We start from the raw sequence: 23,910 nt of genomic DNA, 5'->3' as shown, positions 1-23,910 counted from the left end.
AAGAATCCTGTGATAGAGCTGCAAGAATGTTTTTTTAACTGTGAACTTGCCAGATGATTATATGTTGGGGGGAGGGAACCTCTTCCCCCATATACACAAAAAACCCTTCTACTGCATGATCTAAAAATGGTGCCAAGATCCATACTAATTTATAAGAACTTACAAAATTGAATGAATTTTTTTTAATGTTGCAATACTACATTTAACCTGCCAGTTATTCACTGTGGACTCCACTCCTTGACTGTGTGGCCTTTGGCTCAACCTTGATTAAAATCAGGCATTAATAAAATATTGTCTCAAGTCAAAACTACTTATACACTCAGCTAACAGAATGCATCATTCTTTATTATATTTTATTTCATGTGAACTGTGTATCTGATCCTGCAAAGATCTTGTTTAAATGTATGTCACAAGACTACTTGTGCAAATCCCCACGTGAAAATATTTTAGAAGGTAAGACTTAGGATAATAAAATGGAGAGAGAAATTAAGGATAGACCATTCAAGAATGTGTGCCACCATTATCACTGTAATAGCTAAACAAGACAAAATATATTTTTGATGGGATTTTGAAGATGGAGAGCTAATGAATTTGAGAAACAGGAAGAGGTTGTTTCAGAAGTCAAGTCTTTTTAGTGGATTAACAACAGAAATAGTACGTACTTGCTGACAGTGATGTGTGTTGCATTACAGTGCGATGTCCCTTGCTGAACTACAGCATAACCCACTGGAAAATAATACCAGAAAAAAGAAGTCATCAGGAAGACTGCTTGCATCATATTTTAAAGATGAAATGAACACAGAGGAACACAAGGAGGAGGAAGATGTGGAAAAACTGAAACCTAAAATAAAGAAAGCAAAAAAGAAATCCCCAAAAGGTTTGTGCAATCAAAATATTATAGACAAAGTTTTTCATACCGGAAGACTTTGCTGCTGCTAAGTTCCTTTGCTGTTGCTTGTTCCTATCAATGAGACAAAGGTGGCTTAGAATATTATAAAAATATTCAGTAGCAAAAAACTGTTAACTCAGAGTTAATGTTGGTTGGTGGTATGTCATCTTGTTGCAGAGTGTTGTGTTAAGCAAAACTCCAATTTCTGAAAACCAGGAATTGCACAGTTACGGTTGCCCATGCAATCTTAACTCTGCCCTCTTTCAGTAATACCCATTACCTCCCATTAACACACACATCTTTACTCTGCCACCCCTACAGTTTCTGAAATGTACAAGCTCTTCACCTTCATTCGTTCTCACCCACAGGATTCTATCTAAACCATGTCACTGACCCATTCACTGCATCCCCCCCTCCACCGTTGTACCTAGGCCTCCCCACTGCAATGCATCTCCCTGATGTCTTCACTCCCTGGTTTACAAATGTTTCTGTTGCTGTTATTTTCTCCCTCCTATAACTTGACTCACATTCCGTGCTTGGAGTGAAGGACAACGTGTTACAGTGGAATAGTGTTGGGATGCAGGGGGATTGGGGTGCACTGGCAGAACTGGTGGGTTCAGGGAGGTTGGGGTGCACTGACAGTGGTGAGATATAGGCAGATTGGAGTGCAGGAAGGTTGGTGTAACTGGCAGAACTGGGAGGTGGAAGAGGATTTGGGTGCACTGGCAGAGCAGAGGGATGCGGAGGGGTTGAGTTCCAGAGGTTTGGGCTGCACTGACAGAGCTGAGGCTATTGGGGAGGTTGGGGTACACTGACAGAGCTGGGGGGTTTCCATGCCTCCTTTACCTGATCCCCCAGCCTCTCTTGCCTCCCCTACCATCCATCACCATGACCCCTTTTCCCTCACTACAGTCCTAAACCAAATCTCCAAATCTCTCCCCCAGTCCCCCACTCCTCCATCCCCTAATGCCCCTCCCCTACCCTCCCAGGAAGCATTCACACATCTACTCTCTTCCCACCCCATAGACTTTACATTCCCCCAAAATAATTTTGACACCCATGACTCACAAATTGTAGCAACCTCCAGCCCCTCAGTCTAAAACTCCTTTTGTCTTAGGTAGGGGTTTGTGATTGATTTATCCTCAGTTATGTTAAACTGAATTGTGAGTTCACAGCCATGGGTCTCAGTGAGGTCTGTGGTTCATCCAGTCATAATTGTCTCTCAGTTTAACAGTACAAGGCATCAAAAGGAAACCAGTTTCTTGGGAGGGCCTGTAACTCAGGAGCCCCTCTGTCAAATGACCCCAAATGTGGTCTCCCACCTTGTGAGGCATAATAAATTTAAAAATAATCTGATTAGCTGTTCAGATGTTAGACCATTTACAAGAATCGAGCTTCAAAGCATGTAAAATGGTGGGACTGGAAAACCTCTAACCGTTTTTCTGTATTGGTGCATGCGCAGTGTAAAAAATGTACATTTTCTTAAATGCTGTTCTCAGTTTGGGTCCCCCAAAGATTTAGTGGGTGCCGTGCACTGCCTTGGGTAAAACTTGACAGATTGAGACCATTTTGCTCTGTATGACATCAATAGTTTAATCTCTAGCTCTGGGCAAAAGAAATACCCACTTAGCCATTTTTTAAAAAGTTTCTATTTTCCCCGGAGCATATATCTCCAGAACCCCTGTCTCAAATGACCCCAAATTTGGGTCACTAACCCTACCATGCACTCACATGAGGCACACCAAATTTCAAAGAAATCTGACTAAGCATGTTCACTCTAGAGCAGGGGTTCTCAAACTTATTTGCACCGTGACCCCCTCCTGACAACAAAAATTAACTACATGGCCCCAGGAGGAGGGGACTGAAGCCTGCGTGCCTCCCTCCTCCCCCCCCCAAGCCCTGCTGCCCTGTGGTAGGGGGTGCCAACCCCTACCGCCCTGGGCAGGGGGGCCAAAGCCAAAGCCCAAGGGTTTCAGCCCCAGGCAGGGGGCCTGTAACCAGAGCTCTGTCTCCCAGGGCTGAAGCCCTTGGGCTCCAAGTTTGGCCTCAGACCCCAGCAAGTCTAAGCCAGTCCTCGTGACCCCATTAAAACAGGATTGAGACCCACTTTGGGATCCTGACCCACAGTTTGGGAACCGCTGCTCTAGAGGACTTAGAACAGAGGTGGGCAAACTACGGCCCGCGGGCCACATCCGGCCCGCGGGACCATCCTGCCCGGCCCCTGAGCTCCCGTCTGGGAAGGCTAGCCCCCGGCCCCTCCCCTGCTGTCCTGTCCCCCTGTAGTGATGCCGCCGCATGGGCAGGGTGTCTGGCTCTGGCCGGGGGGGCGGGGCTGTGAGCTTCTGCCGCTCTGAGTGGCATCGTAAGAGGAGTGGGGGGGCTGGATAAGGGGCAGGGGGTTGTGGGGGGCAGTCAGGGGACAGGGAGCAGTTGGATGGGGTGGAGGTTCTGATCAGGTGGTCGGGATGGGGAACAGGGGGGGTTGGATAGGTGTGGGAGTCCTGGGGGGGCCTGTCAGAGGGTGGGGGTGTGGATAGGGGTCAGGGCAGTCAGGGGACAGGGAGCAGTGGGAGTTGACTGGGGGTGGGGTCCTGGGGGGCGGTTAGGGATGGGTGTCCCGGGAGGAGGCAGTCAGGGGACAGGGAGCAGGGGGGGTTGGATGGGTGGGGAATTCTGAGGGCAGGTAGTCAGGGGGTGGGAACTTTGAAGGGGCGGGGGCCAGGCTGTTTGGGGAGGGACAGCCTTCCTTACCAGGCCCTCCATACAGTTTTGCAACCCCAATGTGGCCCTCAGGCCAAAAAGTTTGCCCACCCTGACTTAGAAAGGTCAACCTTTAAACAAATGATGTGATGCAGCCTTAACTGTAGTGCTGCTCCTGTGCCATTATAATACTATAAAATAGCTAAGGAGGCAATATGGCATATTTTCTGTTTCCTAGTTTTGGGTTGAATTCATGGAGAATTAAATGGGTGCACCAAATTAAAAGCCATAAGTGCCTATTATAGTCTAGGGGATTCAGCTAATTGTGCTAAATGATCTTGTGCTGTTCTTGCAATTTGGATAGTAAGGTATTTTTAATCACATTATATAACCATTCAACAACATATTGTTTAGCTATTGAAATCATAAAAGACAACGGGCATACATACTGTAGTTTATTACTGTGGATAATTACTTGTATATTGAAGTCTGAGGGAAGAGCCTATGCAAATCAAGAACAAGAGTTGTGGTTCAGTAATTTATTACCAAATAAAAACACTGGTAGAGAATGCTTGTATTAAAATATATATGCATATAGACAAACATGTATAATGCTGTAAATCCACTGACTTTATTTTAATACTCTATTGCATAAAGAACAGAACTAAATATAATTAGCTTAATATAAAGTTTGCTGTGAAAATGTGATAGATTTTTAATCCTTATAATTTGTCATTAATCTCTGTTTGAAGATCTTTTTGTTTCTTTGTTTCTTTGCTTCTAGCATTAGAAGAAAATACAGAAATTGCTGCAGAAAATGTACAGGAAATGAACAGTCCAGAAGTTTGTACTCAATCCAAACTTGCTTTTGATGACAGCCTTGTGTTAGGGGTTTACATCCATCGAACTGATAGACTTAAAACTGATCTCATGGTTTCGCATCCCATGGTCAAGATTCATGTGATTGATCAGAAAACTGGTTTGTATGTCAAGAAAGAGCATAGGTGAGTTTACTGATTTGTTTTCCCCCAGCCCCCTTCCCAAAACACCCCAAAACCCTTCACGTGCCTGCTTCTGTGGGAAATAATTACTTAAATAAGCATATACATACATGTTTAACTTTAAGCATGGGTGTAGTCTTATTGACTGCAAATCCCCACACAACTTGCATACTTAAATAAAGTACATGTGTAAGTGTTTGCACGAATGGGGCCATTGCTTGTTTTCTTTCACTTTTGGAGCACATGTATTATCAGAGTAGCAGTGTAGCTGATCAGACACATATTTGCAATGTGGCTGATTGACTCTTCTCCCAAAACAAAGAGAGATATGGCAGAATCATTAGAAGCCTTGTTGAGAATAAGCAAACAAACATATTGAGGCATGAATAAGAGATTTTTTTGCTTATTGGCAAAACATCCATAAGAATATTGAAATGAAGTTGAGTTCTCCATTCTTCTTACTGTTTCGCTTACCTATTCCCAGCTCTGCTAGTAATTCATGAGGGGCCTGATCCAAAGCTTATTGAAGTCAATGGGACTTGTATTGGCTTCAATGGACTATGGATCAGGCCCAATCAAAATGCTTGATTATTGGGATTTGGAACTCCAGCTCTGCTTATTGCCCTGTACATCATCAGTTGCATTAAGATCTCCAGTGGTTATTAAATATTCTTTCTAAAATAAAGAGAATGGCCGTCTTGTACTCTTTTTGTTTACAGTAGTTGAAGTAGGCGTAGTATTTTGTTCTTCGCTTACTTTTTTGAAAAATATTGACAATTGCATTTGGTTGTTTTTAAACAGCAGCCGGGCGGTTTCATCTTTTTATGAACAAGAGCGAGTGGAGCACATTCTTCCTATTATGACCCAGCCTTACGATTTCCGACAATTTAAATCAACACTTCCAGAATGGGAGGAACAAATCATATTTAATGAACGTTTTAGTTATTTCCTTCAAGATGCTGAAGAAAGCCCCAAAGTAGTCCTGTTTTTTGAGGTACAGATGAAATATTTTACAGTAAATTTTTCAGGTTGCAGGTTTCTGACCATGTATTTCTGGCAGCACTTTATTTATGATTTACAGTTATATTGTTGGAATACCATAGTTTTTTAAGAGAATATATATTATGATGGAGATTTTAAAAAACACTCAGCATTGGCCAGCTGTTCTCTCATTGAAGCCAATGGAAGTAAAATTAGGCCAATACTAAGCAGTTTTGAAAATCCCTCCCTCAGCAAAATTGTGTTCTGGGTAATAAATAAATATTTTGGCGAATGTGTCTTATTGACACAATCAGAATGCTACCAGGAAGGACTGAAAGGGGCATGCCACACTGGGAGCTATGATGCCCTCTCATTGAATTAGCACTTCTTGCTGACAGACGAATAGGGTAGGGTCACTGTCCTTTTTTGTGTTTCTAACACCATCAGTTCAGGGGCTGATAGTGGCTGCCCCCTTAGTGCTGCCGCCTCCTACTTGTATACGTAAGCAAGGCTAGCCAACATGTAGCCCACAGATTTTTTGCATGTTTGCCATAAAAAAAAAAAAGTAGACATCTGTTTCTTCTTCATCATTACTCACACAGCAATAACTACCTCAGCCTCAAATACATTTATGTTTATAGGAAAAATTGTAAAGCATGTTCCGAACATGTTTTTGAGCATAACTGTAGCCGGTATTTATAGACTTCTATATACAAGAGAGTTTATATAGTGTTAATGTGGAAATGAAGACCTAGTACAATCAATAATTTTTTTTATACCCCTATCATATGTTTTTCTAAATACATTGTGCATTTGCAATCTAATAACAGTGCCAGATTTTCCTTTATGGTCTGCAATTTTCATAAAATAAGTACATTCAAAGTACTAAGAGAGGATCCTGGTGGTTTATCACAAAAGTGATACCAGTAGTGTATAGAGGCTCTTCATGGAAACAGTTTTAAAGTTTGAGACAAAATCTTTGTCAAATGAAAGCCTGCATTTTCTATTGATTTCACTGGCGTTACTTAGCCACAAATCCGAAGATGGATTGTAACGCTAATATTATGCGTGCCATGTAAAGTTGCAGAAGTGGTCGGATATGAGGAGATTCTGGTTGCAGACCAAGAAAATCAAGAGAATTGTATACTAAAATGACGAAGCTAGGAAAAGAAAATGATCTTTTTGACCACATACTTCTATCTGGATTAAATGTGCAATCAGTTTGGGGACATATAAAGGATTTGTGAAGAGTTGCTTTTGTTCAATTGTTTATAAAAAATATAATGAGACTGATGTGAAATAAGAAACTTTAAAAAAAAAATGACTTATGTTTGAAGATCATAACACTGATGTGATATGTATGTTTAAATATCACTTGGGGTAGATGTGGACACTGGATAGTTAGTAAATTATATTTTTATAATAAGTAAAATGAGAATTTTGTTTAAATCCATGAATCCTATCTAAAATACCTTCAGTAGTAGTTATTACTTCCAAGAAGTGCATTCTCAATGGTAATGTATGTATATATTCTAATTAATATCTGCAGATCCTTGATTTCTTAAGCATGAATGAAGCAAGAGCCAACTCTGAAGTGCAAATTAAGGAAAGTGGTTTTCGCAAAATCTCTTGGGCATTTCTAAAGGTATTGTGAACTTAAACATACAAAAAAATAAAACCAAAAGAAGACTAAAAAGCCTGCATAAAGTATCTAAAAGAAATTGACAAAGCCAGTTTTTCACATAAACAAATTACTTAGTGGGAAACTTTTTTTAAAACAAAAAATTTTTAAAAAGTATTTTAAATCACAGGTATAGAAGAGGCAGATTCAGACAGAGCTCATGCTATTAAAAGATCATGTAGATATACAGAGAAAATAGGTGTGGCAATAGAGAAAATTGATATTTCTCAACTAAATGAACAAAATGCGTGGAAAAATGCATATTCTTTTTCAAGCGTAGCTCTTGGCAGAAAAATCAGGAGCTTCTGAATAAAGGTTAATCAATTGATAAATGTCATGGGTGGCTTCTCTGTACACCTGGGACCAGAAATATTACTTCAAGAGCAGTTAGTGTGTTCTGTTTAAGTGCTATTCAAAGTTCTAGTGGAGCTTTTAGTTGAATCCAAATATTGAGGGGGCACTGTGGGTTTTTCCACCCTTGAAATAATGAAATTGCAAGATTCATCTTAATCCTACAAAAGGGGAAGCATCCTGACAAACAGTGGTCCATCTCCTGCTCCTAGTAGGCAAAAAACTAACTTATGGAAAGGATAAGTTCCAGAGCTCACTTATTTCCTCTAACCCTAAGTCATGCTATGCTACTAGGGGATGTTTACACTACAAGTGCTACAGTTGTAAAGCTTTGCAGCTACCCCGTTGTAATGCCTTAGCATAGACACTTGCTACAGTGACAGGGGTTTTCCATCACTATAATAAATCCATCTCCTTGAGAGGTTAGGCAACTAGGTTGATTGAAGAATTCTTCTGTTGACATAGTGGTGTCTATGTAGAGGCTTAGGTCGGCTTAACTTCATCTCTCGGGTATGAATTTTTCACTTTGGGGAAGGTGGGAGAGCTGCTACGCCTTCTGTCCTCCACCAGAAGCGCCTTCACTGGGACATGGAAAAAGTGGGGGCAGGAGCAGGGACCTAGCAGCTCTTTGTGGCACTGTCCATTGAGACTCACTGGATTTCTGCAACTGTTAATCACATTAAAAATATAATATTTTGTCTTAAACAACCAGCTTAAAACAAAACCTTTTTTTGACTTTTCCCTCTGGAAAGGAGTTGATGTTGTAAATATGGATTCTTTCCCAAGTACAATATATTACACATCTACTTCTTGTGAAAAATTGTAATAAATTCATGAATGCCCTTTTTCTCTTGGGAAAGACAAGGTAGGTGAGATGATCTCTTTTATTGGACCAACTTCTGTTGGTGGAGGGTTTGAGTTTCACAGAGCTCTTCTTCGGGTCTGGGGAAGGTAATCCGAGAGTCTAAGCTAAATATAAATTGGGACAGATAGTTAAGGGATTCACACATTGTAGGAGACCACTTAAAATGAAGTGGTCAATTACCGGTTAGCAGGCAGTGAGGTGTGTTACAACTTGGAATGATGAACCATGAAACTTGTTGAGTCCATGGTTTGTGGTGTCTATTAGAGATATGAATTTAATTTCCTAGGCTCACCTTTTGAAGGTGCTGTGCAGGTTTCCTTTGAGGACAAATATTGAAAGATCAGATATGGAATGATTGCTTTGTGAAAAGTATTCATCCACAGGTGAGAAGGTGTTTTTGTCTTTTATCATTTTTCTGTATGAGTTTATTCAAGAGCTTATCGTCTGATCGTCTGGTTTTATCCCCCATTGGTGGTGCATTCGATGCACTGGATGAGGTACACTACTTTTTGAGATAGGCATGTGTAGGACCCAGGAATCTTGAAAGTTGTATTGTGGGAAGTATTGATGGTTGTAGTGATGGAGACATGTCTGCAGGTTTTGCATCTGTTGTTCTGGCAGGGTCTGGTGCTGCTTTGAGTTTTGTGTTTTGGGCTATGGGGAGCTTGCTTCTGATGATGAGCTTATAGCAAGGTTGGGGGATTGTTTGAAGGCCAGAAGAATGGGTCTGGGAAAGATTTTTTTTTTTCAGGATGTGGTCCCCATCAAATGTGTTACGCTTATAAGAGCACACGGAATCTTTTTCAAGGGGATATCTGGACCCTGTGGAGGTTTCACATGAGGCTGCTCCCACGGACTGGGTAACTGCAGACAAAGGGTAATACCCGGATCCCTGATACCTCCCAGAGGGCACTAAGCGGTGCCAACAACAGGGAGAGAAGGAATACAAATTCCATTGAGAACAAAGTTCCCTGGCTAGCCTGACGGACACTAATGCAGCATGGGGAGAGCCAGGAAAAGTGGGATGGAGCATGGACTGGGAGGCCCTTAAATTACAATTGCAGCAGAAGGAGGTAGCAAGCATAACCCCTAATGCTCCTCCTTTGCCTCCTCCTCCAGAAGACAACTAGTCAGGCCTGCTGGACAGGGAACCCCTACATTATGTAGGAGCACAGCAGTGGAGGTTCATAGGTAAGATCACCTGGGTCCCCGGGGGGTGACCATGTATTTATGTCCAGCTGGGTAGATATGCTCCTACGCTAGCTCTAATTGACACAGGAGCCGTTGTATCTTTAATAAAATCCACTCCAAAAGCCTAATGGGGAGAAATTGTCTCGAGGAAATTGTACTCCATTTGCTTATTTTGTTAGCTTTGAATTAGTAAGAAGAAATTGTTTTGGTTTTAGCCTTTGTTTTTAGAAGGATAGAAGTTTTATGGCTGTAATTCTTGCTTTTGAAATTATTTACTGATTTGTGTGTGAGTGAAGAATATATGGCATGCTAACAAAGAAGACACAGGAGGTGCTAGTACCGAAGGGCCGGATGGTCAAGAGGGGAGTGGAAAAGTCGAGAGGCACCAACGTTATTATCAGAATCACCCAGATGGCAGATTGATGACCTTAAAAGAAAGGCATACGCCCCAAGGACAAGATAAAGAATGGAGCCAGAGGGACGAGATAAGAAACAGCTGTGGATACTCCCAGTAACAACCCAAAATAATGCTGATTGACAGCAACCTTGACTACCTCGTGATTAACAGCTCTGGTGTGACACAGCAAGGCCCATAGACTTGTATGGGAACTTATTACTATAAAAGAAGGGTGTATTGCCATGGGACTTTGGGTTTGTTCTTCATCAACATCAGAGCTTCGGATGCATCCAATAGAGACCTAGCTCCAGCTCCTCCCCTCCCTTGTGTGCAGTTTCAGCTGTCCACTGGAATTGACAGAGCAACACTAAGGACTGGTAACTATAAGATCCAGCTGCAGAACCTTTTGAGGTGTGTGTGTGTGTGTGTGTGTGTGTGAATGGAAGCAGATGCTGATTTTAATTCTTAAATTGTACTCTCAATAAACACGGCGTATTGCCTTATCCCCTTGAAAAAAATTCCATGTGCTGCTTATAAATATAACATATGGGTTGTAATTATTTGATGATACCCTGTATGGGTTCCAATGTGGGGTGACAGGTGACAACTAGGGGTGTGCAGTCAGTAGGCTTTCTTTTCTTTTTTTTTTCTGAATGGAAGAAGGTTCTTCTTGAGTATTTGGGTGGCCCTTTCCATGATGTGATCTACTTATCTGGTAGAGTGTCCTTGTTTAGTGAAGGCAGTTTTAAGAATCTTTAGGTATGGATCCCGGACTTTCTCTTCGGAGCAAATTCTGTGGTATCTGAGTGTCTGGCTGTAAATAACAGATTTCTAAGTACCTCGGTTGGTAAAAGTGATCTGTGAGTTTCTTGTATATAGTTGTTTGTAGGGTTCTATTGCTGAAGCTCATCATGGTTTCCATGAAGCTGATGCAGGTATGGAGTATTCTAGAGAGAGTTTGATGGATGGGTGATGGTGGTTGAAGTTGTGATGGAAATCTATGAAGGAGTTGAGGTCGTCTGTCCAGAGGATGAAAATATCATCTATGTTTCTCAGGTATATCATTCACTTCATGATGCATTTTTTTCACAAATTTTTCCTTGAGGTGTCCCATGAAGAGATTGGCATATTGGGGAGCCATCCTAGTAACCATGGCTGTTTCCATGGTTTGGACAAAATGTATGTTTGTTAGGTGTGAAATTGTTGTCGGTGAGGGTGAAATGGATGAGTTAGGAAATGTGTTTAGGATGAATTTCTGAGTGTTTTATATGATCTTGTAGATATTTGAGGCAGTCAGCAATGCCATCAGGGGGAGTAATGTTAGTGTATAATGAGGTGATATTCATGACGGCAAAGATGGTGGTCTGGGGGAGGTTGTTAATGTCGTGGAGTTCCTGGAAATAGTTGGTAGTGTCTTGGAGGTAGTGCCTTTGTGTGATGAGTGGTTTGACAATGGTTTCTGTGTGTCCTCATACTCCTTCAGTAAGAGTGCTGTGGCCAGTTATGATGGGTCTGCCTGGGCTCCCTTGTTTGTGTATCTTGGGAAGCATGTAGAAGGTTCTTGGGGTGGGTTTGTGATGGATGAGGTTGTAGAGTTTTTCCAGGAGTTATTTGGGACAAGATTTGGTGGTGTCTTTAAATTCCAGTGTGAATTGTGGTGTGGGAGTCATCTTTGAGTTCTTTATTGCAGGGGGTGTGAAAGAGTTGTCTGTTGGCCTTGACATAGTCATCATGATTAAAGACCACAGTGGCACCCCCTTTGTCTTCTGCTTTGATTGCTATCTGGTATTTGGACTTCAGGGACTGTATGGCTATCTTTTCTGTGGTAGAGAGGTTGTGGTGAATGTAATGTTTGTTGAGGATGTCCCAGTCAATTTTTTTTCCTGAAGCAATCAATGTAATGATCCAATGGTGTTTTTTTCTGCTGGGGGGTGTCCAGTCAGATTTTTTTTTTCTTCTGTCAGTGGGGGTGTGGTAGTTGGGTAGTATTGTCTTAGTTGTGAAATAATTCCTTGAGGCAGAATCGGTGGAAGAATTCTTCTAGTTCTCCACATGTTAGCACGGTATCCGGTTCTGCAGGGGAGCAGAAGTTCAGTCCCTTGGAGAGAGCAGATACTTCAGTTCCAGTTAGGGGTGGTTTTGATAGATTGATGATGATGAGGTGTCATGTAGTGTCCATTTAGTGGGTCTTGGCGTCATGGTTTCTCCCAAAAGTGGTATCTGTTGTGGAGTTGTTGTAGTTAGTTTCATTTTTTGTTTTTATGTTGGATGGCTGTCATCAGAGGGCTTTTTTATAGTTGTTTCAGGTTTCCTGCAAGATCTCCGGGTATGTTTCCTTATTTTTTTTATTCCAGTGTGTGAGAGCACGTGATGATTTCTTGTTTGAGGTTGGCCCTTCTGAAATAAGATGGAGGAGGTGGTTCCTCAGTTTTTCTGAGGTCCTTCCACAGAGCTGTTCATCCTACTTGGAGTTTTATGTAGTGGTCAGAGGGTTATAGATGGTGAGGCCTCTCGATATGATCATTTGTTTCTTGTGTCTGTTCAGGAAGTAGATGTTGCGTGGGTCTGTGTCACTTAAAGGTATTGTAGTTTTGCACCATTTAAGACCGAGGCCGGATAGGAGTAAAGTAACAGAAATATTTAGTTTCTCTTAAACGCTATACGAGCTTTTACCAATTTTTTTTTTAAACATACAAAATTTATTTTAACAAATTTTCTCTATTTTTGTGGCGATATGACACAGATAAAATATTTACTGCAAATTCTTATTTGCCTGAATTATTTCAACAAAATGTAACTTGTAATGCCTCAATTGCTGTAAGAAAAAGACTCCAGAAGAATGCCAGTTTGAAGAGACACGTCAAAAATGGTAGTGCTTTCTGAATTATAGTAGGGCTTGATCCTGCAAACATACTAGGGTAGTGCTTGCTTACTCTCAAGAGTAATCCATTGAGTAGAGTGGGGACATCACTCGTGGGAATAATAACTATCCCCAGTAGTAAGTTGAGCCCCTAGTTGGTCAAAAGTGTCAGTGTCATCAATGACTTGTATGAATTTTGAACACAAGTAGCAAATTTCTTTAATTTTTTTTAAATTACTTTTAGCTTGTAGGTGCAAATGGAGTGCTAAACATTGATGGGAAACTTCGTCTGCAATTATATTATCCACCCCCAAGGACCAGGACACAGTCAAATGTTGTTGAGGTTTTTGATTGGTGGGCAAAAGGTCCTAGAAATCGTTACCCATCAACATTATATGTAACTGTAAAAGGCATAAAACTACCAGATCATGTAAGTTAAGTACATTTACATATTTATATATAAACAGAAATACTTAAGATCCATTCAAGCTATTTATTTGTAATTGAAATCAGATGACAGTTTACATTTTTATTTTTTTTTCTGTAACTGCCCTTTATAACTTGCTATACTAAGCATATTACATCTTAACATGCCCCCTCTTCTTTTCTTTTTTTTTTAATCTACTTAGCACTTTACAACTTTCTGTAAAAATGTTCAAATCAGTTTCTCCTACTACTCTGAATTTCCTGGAATTTGGCCAATGGTTTCCATAAAACATACAGGTAGTCATGTATCATCTTGGATCTCTTTCTCCTCTCATATTGCTAAAAACTGGGCCAAACATCATTAAAGTTAATTGAATTACACTGGTGTAAAATTAGTGTAAAGTGAGAGGAGAATTTGGCCCCTAACTTTTATTTTTGTTCAAAAAACTATATAAGAAAATGTACTGTATTTTCTGGCGTATAAGACTACTTTTTAACCCAGGAAAATCTTCTCAAAAGTCGGGGGTCGTCTTATACGATGGGTGTCGTCTTATAGGGCGGGTGCTGAAACTTCCGAGCCGGACTGGAGAATCTGCGGTCGCCGCATATGGTGGGGGGAGCTCAAAAACGGCTGCGGCCGCATCCCCGCCCGATGACTAGGTGAGGGGGCGCCTCACCGGGAAGGTGTAAGTGAAGGGCGGAGCAAGCTGCAGGCGTCCGGGACGCCCGGGGTATGGAAAAAAGAGATAGAGCGGCGCTGTGCCCAGAAAAACACGCCTCTTTCACCTGTCTGGCCCGCCCTTGTATCCTATTACCGTACCTCCTTCTCTGCCTCTCAGATCTCGCTCCTGAGGACTGCAGCGAAGCGGCGCAGGCGCGCATGTGCGAGATCTGAGAGGCAGAGAAGGAGGTAATAGGATACAAGGGCGGGGCCAGACGGGTGAAAGAGGCGTGTTTGCGCTACCGCTCTGATAGTCTTGGAGACAGGGAGGGCTGGGCAGGCAGGGAGAGCTGACCAATCCAAGCAGGCTTTGTATACAACAACCAGCCAATCGCCGGTAAGGTACATCGCTTGCCGTGATTGGCTGGTTGTTGTATACTGGGTACCACATACAGTACAGCACCAGTATCTGTACCTGTTCATACAGTATAGCACCAGTACATACAGTACAGTATACAAATGTCCAACAGTCAAAACCCCATCATGGCTCCACCAGCAAGAAGAAAGAAATATGAAGCCAGTTTCAAACTTAAAGTTGTAAACTTTGCCATGGAACATAATAACTGCGCTGCTGCAAGACAATATGGAGTAACAGAAAAGATGGTTCGGGACTGGAAAGCAAATGAAAAAGCATTAAAGAGTATGCCAAGGGGTAAGTGTGCATTAAGAAGAGGCACTCCACATTGGCCAGAACTCGAAAAACATGTAGCAGACATGGTGAATGAGCATCGCCAAAACGGTTATGTAGTGACACGAAATAAAATACATTTGTTTGCACTTCAGTGGGCCAAATCTAACCCAGATCACAGCAACAGATTTAAGGCCACTGTATCCTGGTGTACTAGATTCATGGGAAGGCATAATATGGTACTGAGGCAAAAGATGAAAATTGCCCCAAAATTACCTGCAGATCTTGATAGCAAAGTAAATAGTTTCCATCGATACGTAATACAACAGCGCACTAAACATGGCCATGCATTAAGTAGTATTGGAAATATGGATGAAACTCCAATGAATTTTGATATGGTTGGAAATAAAACTGTCCATCAAAAAGGTGAAAAAACAATTTTAATTAAAACAACAGGACATGAGAAGTCCAGTTTTACAGTGGTACTAGGATGCACAGCTGATGGCGCCAAACTGAGACCAATGATTATTTTTAAAAGAAAAACAATGCCGAAATTCAAGTTCCCTGTTGGTTGTTTTGTACATGTGAATGAAAAAGGCTGGATGGATGAAGAAGGGGTAAAGCTATAGCTTGATAATGTATGGAGCAGGCGACCAGGTGGACTTATTCAAAAATGTAGTCTACTGGTGTGGGATATGTTCAGGGCTCATTTAACTCCCAGCACCAAGCAAATGCTTGCAAGACTAAACACAGATGCGGCAGTTATTCCTGCAGGATTGACATCGTTGGTACAGCCACTGGATGTGTGCCTAAACAAGCCATTTAAAGATCGCATTCAAGAACAGTGGAATGAATGGATGGTTAGCGGCGAAAAGTCATTCACAAAAGGAGGAAACATGCGTGCTCCACAGTTGGATGTTTTGTGCAAGTTTGTCATAAAAGCCTGGAATGATATTGATGCAGAAACAGTAATCAAGTCTTTCAAGAAGTGTGGCATATCAAATTCATTAGATGGTATGGAGGACGACTACTTGTGGCAAGATGAAGAGGAAGCCGAAGCTGAGACCACACCATCTGATACGGAATTCGATCCATACGATGACTGCCTTACAAATGTATCACAAGATGTCATTGATGTACTTATGATATCAGATGACGAACAGGAGGATTTTGAAGGCTTTTAAAGGGAAACTGTCACGCCAGCAAAACCTGTAAAAATACCGTAGCTTGCAGTTATGATGGGCGCTGCTAACTCGCCAGGGACTTGCCAGGCACTTGCTCTCTCTCTCTTTTTTGTTATCTTCCTCCTATCATCATCAGTTCCAGTTTGGTTGACAGCTTAGAAAACAAACAGCATGGCAGCTCCCATGGGTTTATTGTCTTATCCTTCCTTTCAGCTTTAGAGTGAATTAGGAAAAGTTTAATCCACTTGCACTGTTTTATGTTTACATGTTTGATGACAAACAGCCTTATGTTTATAAGTGACAGTTTTCCTGCTAAGTACCTGCATGTCATAAGCATTTGAATTAAAATTACCATATTGAAATCAAATCTGATGTTTTTTTAATTTTTTTTTTGGTGTGCGTTGGAAGAGGGGTAGTCTTATACGGCGAGTATATCCCAAACTCTATATTTTAACTGGAAAAGTTGGGGGTCGTCTTATACGCCCAGTCGTCTTATACGCCGGAAAATACGGTACTTTTATCAGATTTAACACCTTTTAAAGGAGGTGAAATCTTAAATTCAAAATAGCTATGATTATTTGCTCCAACCCCAGATGGGACTTAAAACAATATATACAGTATTTAACAACATTTTATTTTTATTACTGGCTTCTTTGTCTATAATCTTGACAGATTTCTTATTTTTGTTTAATACTGACATGTGGGTGAAGTGTGGTGGGGTTGAGGCAATGAAATCCACACTCCCAATCTAAGGCCAGCATGTAAGGCTGCTGTGTAGCCCTCTCAAGTCCCTATTTAAGCCTATGGACTGGAATAGCAGCTACAGACCTTCTGCAATAGTTGCATGTATTGTTAGATCCACTGGACTTTACCCCTGGCCTGCCTTGCCTCATTCCTGTGCTGCCCTTCTAGTACACTGACCCTTTCCATAGAACATGAGTGGATAAGCACCTTCACATGGCTGGCCAGTCCACCCGCAGTCTCTTTGCATGGCCCCATATAGGCTCTACGAGTGTCTTGTACTGGCCCTTTGAACCACAGGTGAATTTAATCCTTTGCACACTTATAGTATTTTTAAATTTTTGTTCTTCTTAAATGCTCTTAACTTCTGCCTTTCCTGACTTTCTGACTTTAGGGACTGATCCTGCAGACAGTCACTACTGTATAATCTCTATCCCTGTACATATTCCTCCTGAAATCTATGGGTCTAAGTGTAATAGTAGCTGTTACATGTGCAGTAGTAACTGTTTGCTATACATGGAATAACATGTGCATTGGTAACTTTATCCACAAAGTTTTATTAGTACAGGTCTGTCTCATCTTACGCTGGGGTTACGTTCCACAGTCAGCGCCTAAAGCGAAAATCGCGTATAGTCAAAATTACATTGAGTGTAATGGCGGGCGGAATCGCCCACACTACAGAAACAGTATTTAAATTGTTATTTTTCTCTTTTTTGTTTTTGGTTTTGTTTTGTGTTTTTGTTTTTTGCCGACCGTGTAAAGCTGAAATCGCGTATGTTAAATGCGCCTAAGATGCGACAGACCTGTATTACAGTAGTGTCTCGAAGGCCACAGTGTGCTAGGCACTATAGAAACATAGAGTAGGAGTCGGTCCTTGGCCTGAACTATAATCTAATAGACATGCCAGACAAAGAGTGGAAGGAAAACAGAGGCACAGAGAATAGAAGTGACTTGCTTCTCCCTGATATTAAGGCATGTTCTTGGAGGGATTTTAGTGTGCATTTCATTAAGATATTTATGGTTTTCCTTATCAAAATTGTCAAAAGAGGAGCCTGAGTTCAGTAGCCACTATGGCAGTCAGGCTGGACAGAGATTACGTAGTCTGCTCTCATGTGCTATATGATGTTCTGTCTGTCTTTGTGAAATTTCAGTCCCTTATAACTTCAGTCTCCCTCCACAATTAATAACTAATGTAGCGAGCCTGTGCTGGCCTTTGGCACCAGCTGTGAATTTCAGTAAAGAGCGGTGTCCGCTAGATCTGGGGTGGGTAGATTAACTTGATTTAAGTGGGAGAACTCATGCTTAAACTGAATTGGGCCCAATTGTGGAAAAGGCTGATAAAACAGAAAAGCATGAATCATGTAAGTAAAAGATTTATCAACCATCTGACAGAATTTTACCACTCCAATTTACTTTTCACCAGTTTAGGCTTGTTGGCTACTTTCATTGCACTTCATTTATATTTGATGATGAATTTCACTTATTTCTTGTGGAAGTATTATGCATTACTGTTTAACTGCATGTATCACTGTACTATCAGGTATTTTTTCATATACAAGGATTGCCCCCATTTAATTTTCTTTCAGTGTTTACACAAAATATGTTTAGATCCTAACATTTTGAGACTTATTTCAATTTTGTGAAATATGTTACTTAAAACATTTTGCGTTTTCCTGATATAATTGATTGTGCTATTGATATTTTGTCTGCCTTTAGGTAGATCCTTCTTTCCGCTCTATGATGGCTGTTCAGCAGGAACAAGGTAGCACGTCATTCCGTGAGCTCCAGAATGAGGTATCAAAAAAAGCTACTGTATATAGTCCACATGAGAAAAAGGAGCAGTTGAAATGGACAAGACTGCCTGGACAGGTGAAGATTTTTTTAAAAGTACCAAAAAAATCCACTTTCTGCTAATAAGGTTATTTTATGGTATAAGTATTGTGAAACAAGTCTGGTTTTGAGGGTGTGGGTGGCTCTCAGGAACCTGCTGGAGGGTGGGGCTCTTTGCATGGAGGCCCTAGGCTCCCATCCTAGATTGGGGACCTGTGCAGCACTCTCCAGGTCCTTGACAACATGATTCTTGGGACTCCTCGTTCAAAGGATGTTTCACCAGCTTAGTGGGGATCAAGAGGAGTAATGCAGCTCGACTCCTGGTGCTTCTGGTCCTGCCCACTCCTCACTCACGGATCCCCACCACACGTAGGAAAGGGGACCTTCTGTGAGCCTATTATTGTGCATATAATCATTCCATTTATTCTCCAAATGGGAATAGGGTTTATTTCACTGTTGGATGCCATGTAAGAAACACAACTAATACACAGAGTGCATTTGTTCAAAAGAAAATCCCAATTTAATCTTTGATGTAAATGACTTTTGTTTGATTATGTACCTTGATTTTTTGACATTATATATCATTTGTCTTAAAAACTGCCAATGGTTTTATTTCTATTTAATAACAACCAGTGATTTAAGTAGTAACAAGGAAATGTTAGAAAAATCAACAAATTGTTTTAAAACAGCAAATTGTCCAAAGATGAAAAGGATATGGAAACAAATTTGTTTTTGACATGTTTAGGATGAATAAAAATAGTGTAAATTTAGATTAAATTATTTTTCAAAATGTTTTATAACTAATTTTTGCCTTTTTGCAGAAAGGCAAATAAATGCATGAGCCAAATTAAGTGAATTATAATCTTGAGAATATTGTCTAGACATCCTCAAATATTAAATTATTTACTATTAAACTTGTCCATGTAAACACTGTAGAAATTGTGGTTTTGAGAGATCCAGGTACTAACAACTTATTTTGCTGATTTTTGGCTTGTGGAAAAGTTCCAAAAGGATCAACACGGCAATACATAAACCTTATTTCTTCAGATTATTAAAATATAAGAGGACCAATTTAAAAAAATCAGTGTTCAGTTAAAATGCACATTTTATACATGCATTAATGGGATTTCTGGAAAGAATCCTTTTACTTACTTAAGTTCTATTGTTGAAGTCATGGAGTGAAGAAAGATTTTCAAAATCAAAATAACCAATGCACGGGCAGAAAGTTGCTTTGTTTTTAAAACCGTAAAAATGCTTATATTTTTACAGCAGTGTAAGAGTTGTTAAATACATAATGTCTTTTAAGTTTTGTGTATTTGTTAACATTCACAACTGTGCAATAACTGTTTTTATTTGGAAATGTAGGCTTGTCGTATACCAAACAAGCATCTCTTTTCACTGAGAGCAGGAGATATGGGATGTTTCTGTATTCGTTTTTCTCAAGATGGAAAAACATTAGCAGCAGCCTGTGCAGGGAGGGATGGTTATCCCATTATTTGTAAGTTACAAATTTATTACTTTTATTTTAACATAGAGCTATAACATATGCAAAGAGCTCTTTTTTTCCCTTTAGTTTTTTTTATTTTGAAGAGTGTGTAGATTGGACTTTAAAAAAAAAAAGTGTTACTTTTTGGATCATAAAAGTTTTATATTAACAGTTATGTTCTTTTAGTAGATTTATTTAGTAATTCAGCATTGTAAATATTCTTTGCTGTAAGGCCAATTTAGCAGAGTGTCTGCCTGATTGAAGACAGTATGACTTTTCATATGTGGTAATGTATATGTCCAGTTTAAGGACTTGATATTACAGTATTTCAGCATCCAGTAGAAATCTGAGAGTCTGAAATGTGCCAGGAATATAAGTTCTGATAATAAGTTTTTAAGTGAAATAACTTGCCCCTTTCGTAGATTGTTTTTATAGGGGGAAAAGGAATTTGTGAATGAATTTAGTTTTCATGAAAGTGACTAACCAATAATGCTTACTAGAGCCAGGCATAACGTTGGAGATGCCAGGCAGTCTTCTTCACAAAAATCTCCCAATACAGCTCACTAATGACTAGCAATACTATTCATATCCTGAGCTGCTTTTGTGCAAGAAAATGTCACTTGTTGCATTTTGAAACCGAATATAATCGATTTTTTGAGATTCTTGGGAACAATGTTCCATCTCCACATAGAATAAAAGGCAAAACCTATAAATGCAAGTACTTAAATAGTAGCTATCACATTTATATTGCTTCTCTACAAAACTTGCTGATCACCAAAAAATTGACCTCACCATTAATATTCTTATGTAGCAATCAGAGTTTAAAAAAATAAAAATAAAGAGTATTTACTTAATGTCCTAGGTTCATCCCTGATAACTTAAACTGTATAGTCTAATTTTTAAAGGGGTTAATGCACTTGTGACGCATCCATGAACCACTAGATGGAAGTAGATGCTTGCAAACTTGTGTTTAAATTATTAACAATGCATACCCAGTAGCTATTTGATTTTGAATTATGGAAATTAGGAGCTAGTGGAATTGAATTCACTTATGCCAGCAATGACTTGGCCCTAGGAATATGTCTAGCTTTGTAGTAATTATATTCCAGATGTTGGTTGCATCAACATCTTCCAAATTTGAAGATTTAATTTATGTTGGAACATGCAGTTATATGTCCTATATATAAAATCTTGGCCCTAAATGGTTTTCTTTTGAGTATTGATGCTTTATTATTGGAAAAGCAGTTTCAAATGTTTTCAAATGTAACCTTTTTATTTACATTTTCATTAGTATATGAGATTCCTTCTGGACAATACTTGAGAGAATTTTATGGCCACCTTAATATTGTATATGATCTTTGTTGGTCAAAAGATGATGAGTACCTCCTTACTGCATCCTCTGATGGCACTGTCAGGTCAGTATGAGTGATATGTTATAGCAACTGTTGTCAAAATTATAAGTAGGCTGTGTCTTTGTCATAAACTGTGCTGGACAACTTTTAACCATTGATTTGAGTGTAATTTGAGTTATTTGTTAATGTTATTGGAACGCTATGATAGAATTATAGCTTTTTCGGAATAATTTTATTATGTTTGGTTTAAAATATATGGTGGTTTTGGTCCAGGATTTTAAAATGTTGCCTAAGTATAAGCTCTTAAATCCACGTTTAGCCGCCTAAATAAATGGCCTTATATTTCAAAAGTGTTCAGCACCCAGCAGCTATTACAGAAATCAATAGGACTCTTGGAATATTTAATCCTTGCAAAAAATTACCATATTCTAGATGCAAAAGCCAATCTTAATGCCATATTAAGGTTGCAAATTTGAATACACAAGGCAGGAAATTGAAAATTTAGAATTCAGATGGCAACTTTAACTTTACCACATTGCAATTATATATAGTAGTTTGAATTCTTGACTAGGCTGTTAAATATGTAACTCAAGGTAAATCACTGTATCAGGTATATAAAATCTTAACTCTGAAATTTTTCCCCTCTTGTATAAATTTAAAAAGTTACATTAATGCAGTGTTTAAGCAGCAAATCTTGAGGTACTTAAAGCTCCCTCATCCCTCCAAAAAAACCAACACAGAACACTTAAAACACAGCAAGAAAAAATATGGCCATAGTATTCCACAAATGTGTTATGGGTAACCTCATAGGTTTTAATCTTCACTGATGTGTAGATGCACAACAACCTCCTAGCTATTGCCTTTGTTGGCCAACTCCATAGTGCTATAGGCAGCTGCATAACTAAAATCCCCAAAGAGGGGATATAAATTTAAAGTTCTTCAAGTGATTGTCCACATTGTTTCCACTCTTAGTATGCTTGGGTGTGAGATCAGGTTTTTGGGGTTTTTTTGGCCAGCTGTATACATTGGCGTCATGCCTTTGCCCTGGACATCTTCGCACTATTCATCCAAGCCTGAGGGCATAAAAGGCCGAGTGGGCCCAGCTGCCCCTTGGTTCTGTAGCAGCAAGATGGAATCCTTGCAGTGCCCTCCTTCTTCTCTCCGCAGCGTTAGTGTAGTTAATTAGTTAGTCTTACTGCTTAGTTACTAGTTAGTTTGTTCATGTAATTAGATATTTAAGAAAAAAATATTTTAAAACTAAGTTTCAGTTTAAGCTAGACCCCGTGCCTGTACAGGGATGCTAGAAACAAGGTGGAAGCTAAATTTCCAGCGTTCAAAACCTGTCCCTCGTGAAGCTTAATTCCCATTGGAATGTTCCACAACAAACTTTTGAGTATAGCTGCAAAAATTCAGTAGATTCAATTAGACCCTTAAGTATTTGCATGTATTTACATCTAGAATCATTAGCACAAAATTTGGTATTAATTTATATGGTAATTACGTTATGAGACAGTTGTCCTAACTTTTTTTTTTTTTTTTTTTAAAGAATGTGGAAAATTGAGACCCAGGCTACAACTTCTGTGAGAGTTTTCCCTCATCCTTCATTTGTTTACACTGCAAAGTACCATCCAGTTGCTAACTATCTTGTGGTGACAGGATGTTATGACTCTGTAATTAGGGTATGGAATACAAAAGTGAAAGAGCTCTATGGTCAGTTGCTACAGGAGTTTGATGGTCACAAAAGTTTCATCAATACCCTGTGTTTTGATTCAGAAGGTATGTTCATTATGTCATAATTTCATCTCAAACAAAGAGCAATTCAAGCATGCTCAGTTTGGTTTATTTCATTGAAATAGTTGTTAAAAAACAGGATGTTTTTATTTTATTACAATTGTTGTTTTATTAAAATGTCTCACTGAGATCTACCACTACCCAGTGTGTTGATGTATTAAATTATTGTTTACTATCTGTAATCTGGGCATGTCTACAATATGCTGGGCACTGTGCAAACGTATATAGGAAGACATAGCCTGGGCCGAAAAGATAAATAAGCAGGCAAAAGACGGGAAAAAGGATACAACAGATGTAAAAGGGTCAAGGTGATGTCTAGCAAGGTCTTGATGATACATATTTTAGATATATAGATTATCCACAATTGACCCTCTTCCTAACTATTTTTAGTTGGCTAGTTTCTTGTAAGTGTCATGGTAGAAGTTGGTATGGAATAAAGAATGGAGACTATTGTGGGAGAAGTAGGCAAATGGTGTGTCAAGGCTGGTATTTTGGGCTGAGCAGAGATGTGGAGAGGCAATGTGGAAAAAAATAAGGCTGTGAAACAATTACAAAATTAATTGCAATTAATCGCAGTTTTAATTGCATGGTTAAAGAATAATAGAATACCATTTATTTAAATATTATTGGATGTTTTCTACATTTTCAAATATATTGATTTCAACTACAACACAGAATACAAAGTATACAGTGCTCACTTTATATTATTATTTTTATTACAAATATTTGCACTGTAAAATGATAAACAAAGGAAATAGTATTTTTCAATTCACTTCATACAATACCATAATGCAATCTCTTTATCGTGAAAGTGCAACTTAGAAATGTAGATTTT

The 23,910-nt window shown here is 39.6% G+C and overlaps 1 protein-coding gene across 8 annotated transcripts in view; it reads left to right on the top strand.

The window, feature by feature from the left end:
* AHI1 (Abelson helper integration site 1) overlaps positions 1-23,910 on the top strand; it is a 185,851-nt gene that overhangs the window by 23,928 nt on the left and 138,013 nt on the right. For 7 of the 8 annotated variants that reach the window (XM_042848185.2, XM_008176763.4, XM_008176745.4 and 4 more), the window contains 9 exons: positions 693-877; positions 4,374-4,593; positions 5,392-5,584; positions 7,121-7,216; positions 13,161-13,346; positions 18,333-18,485; positions 19,812-19,944; positions 21,224-21,347; positions 22,831-23,060. In XM_042848185.2, the coding sequence (XP_042704119.2) occupies positions 693-877; positions 4,374-4,593; positions 5,392-5,584; positions 7,121-7,216; positions 13,161-13,346; positions 18,333-18,485; positions 19,812-19,944; positions 21,224-21,347; positions 22,831-23,060 (1,520 nt within the window). The remainder of the gene's footprint in view (positions 1-692; positions 878-4,373; positions 4,594-5,391; positions 5,585-7,120; positions 7,217-13,160; positions 13,347-18,332; positions 18,486-19,811; positions 19,945-21,223; positions 21,348-22,830; positions 23,061-23,910) is intronic. The other variant, XM_042848183.2, reaches the window with a different exon arrangement.

This window comes from Chrysemys picta, chromosome 3, assembly GCF_011386835.1.
Source record: "Chrysemys picta bellii isolate R12L10 chromosome 3, ASM1138683v2, whole genome shotgun sequence".
Taxonomy (NCBI): domain Eukaryota; kingdom Metazoa; phylum Chordata; order Testudines; family Emydidae; genus Chrysemys; species Chrysemys picta.
This window is presented reverse-complemented; position numbering and strand designations above follow the sequence as displayed.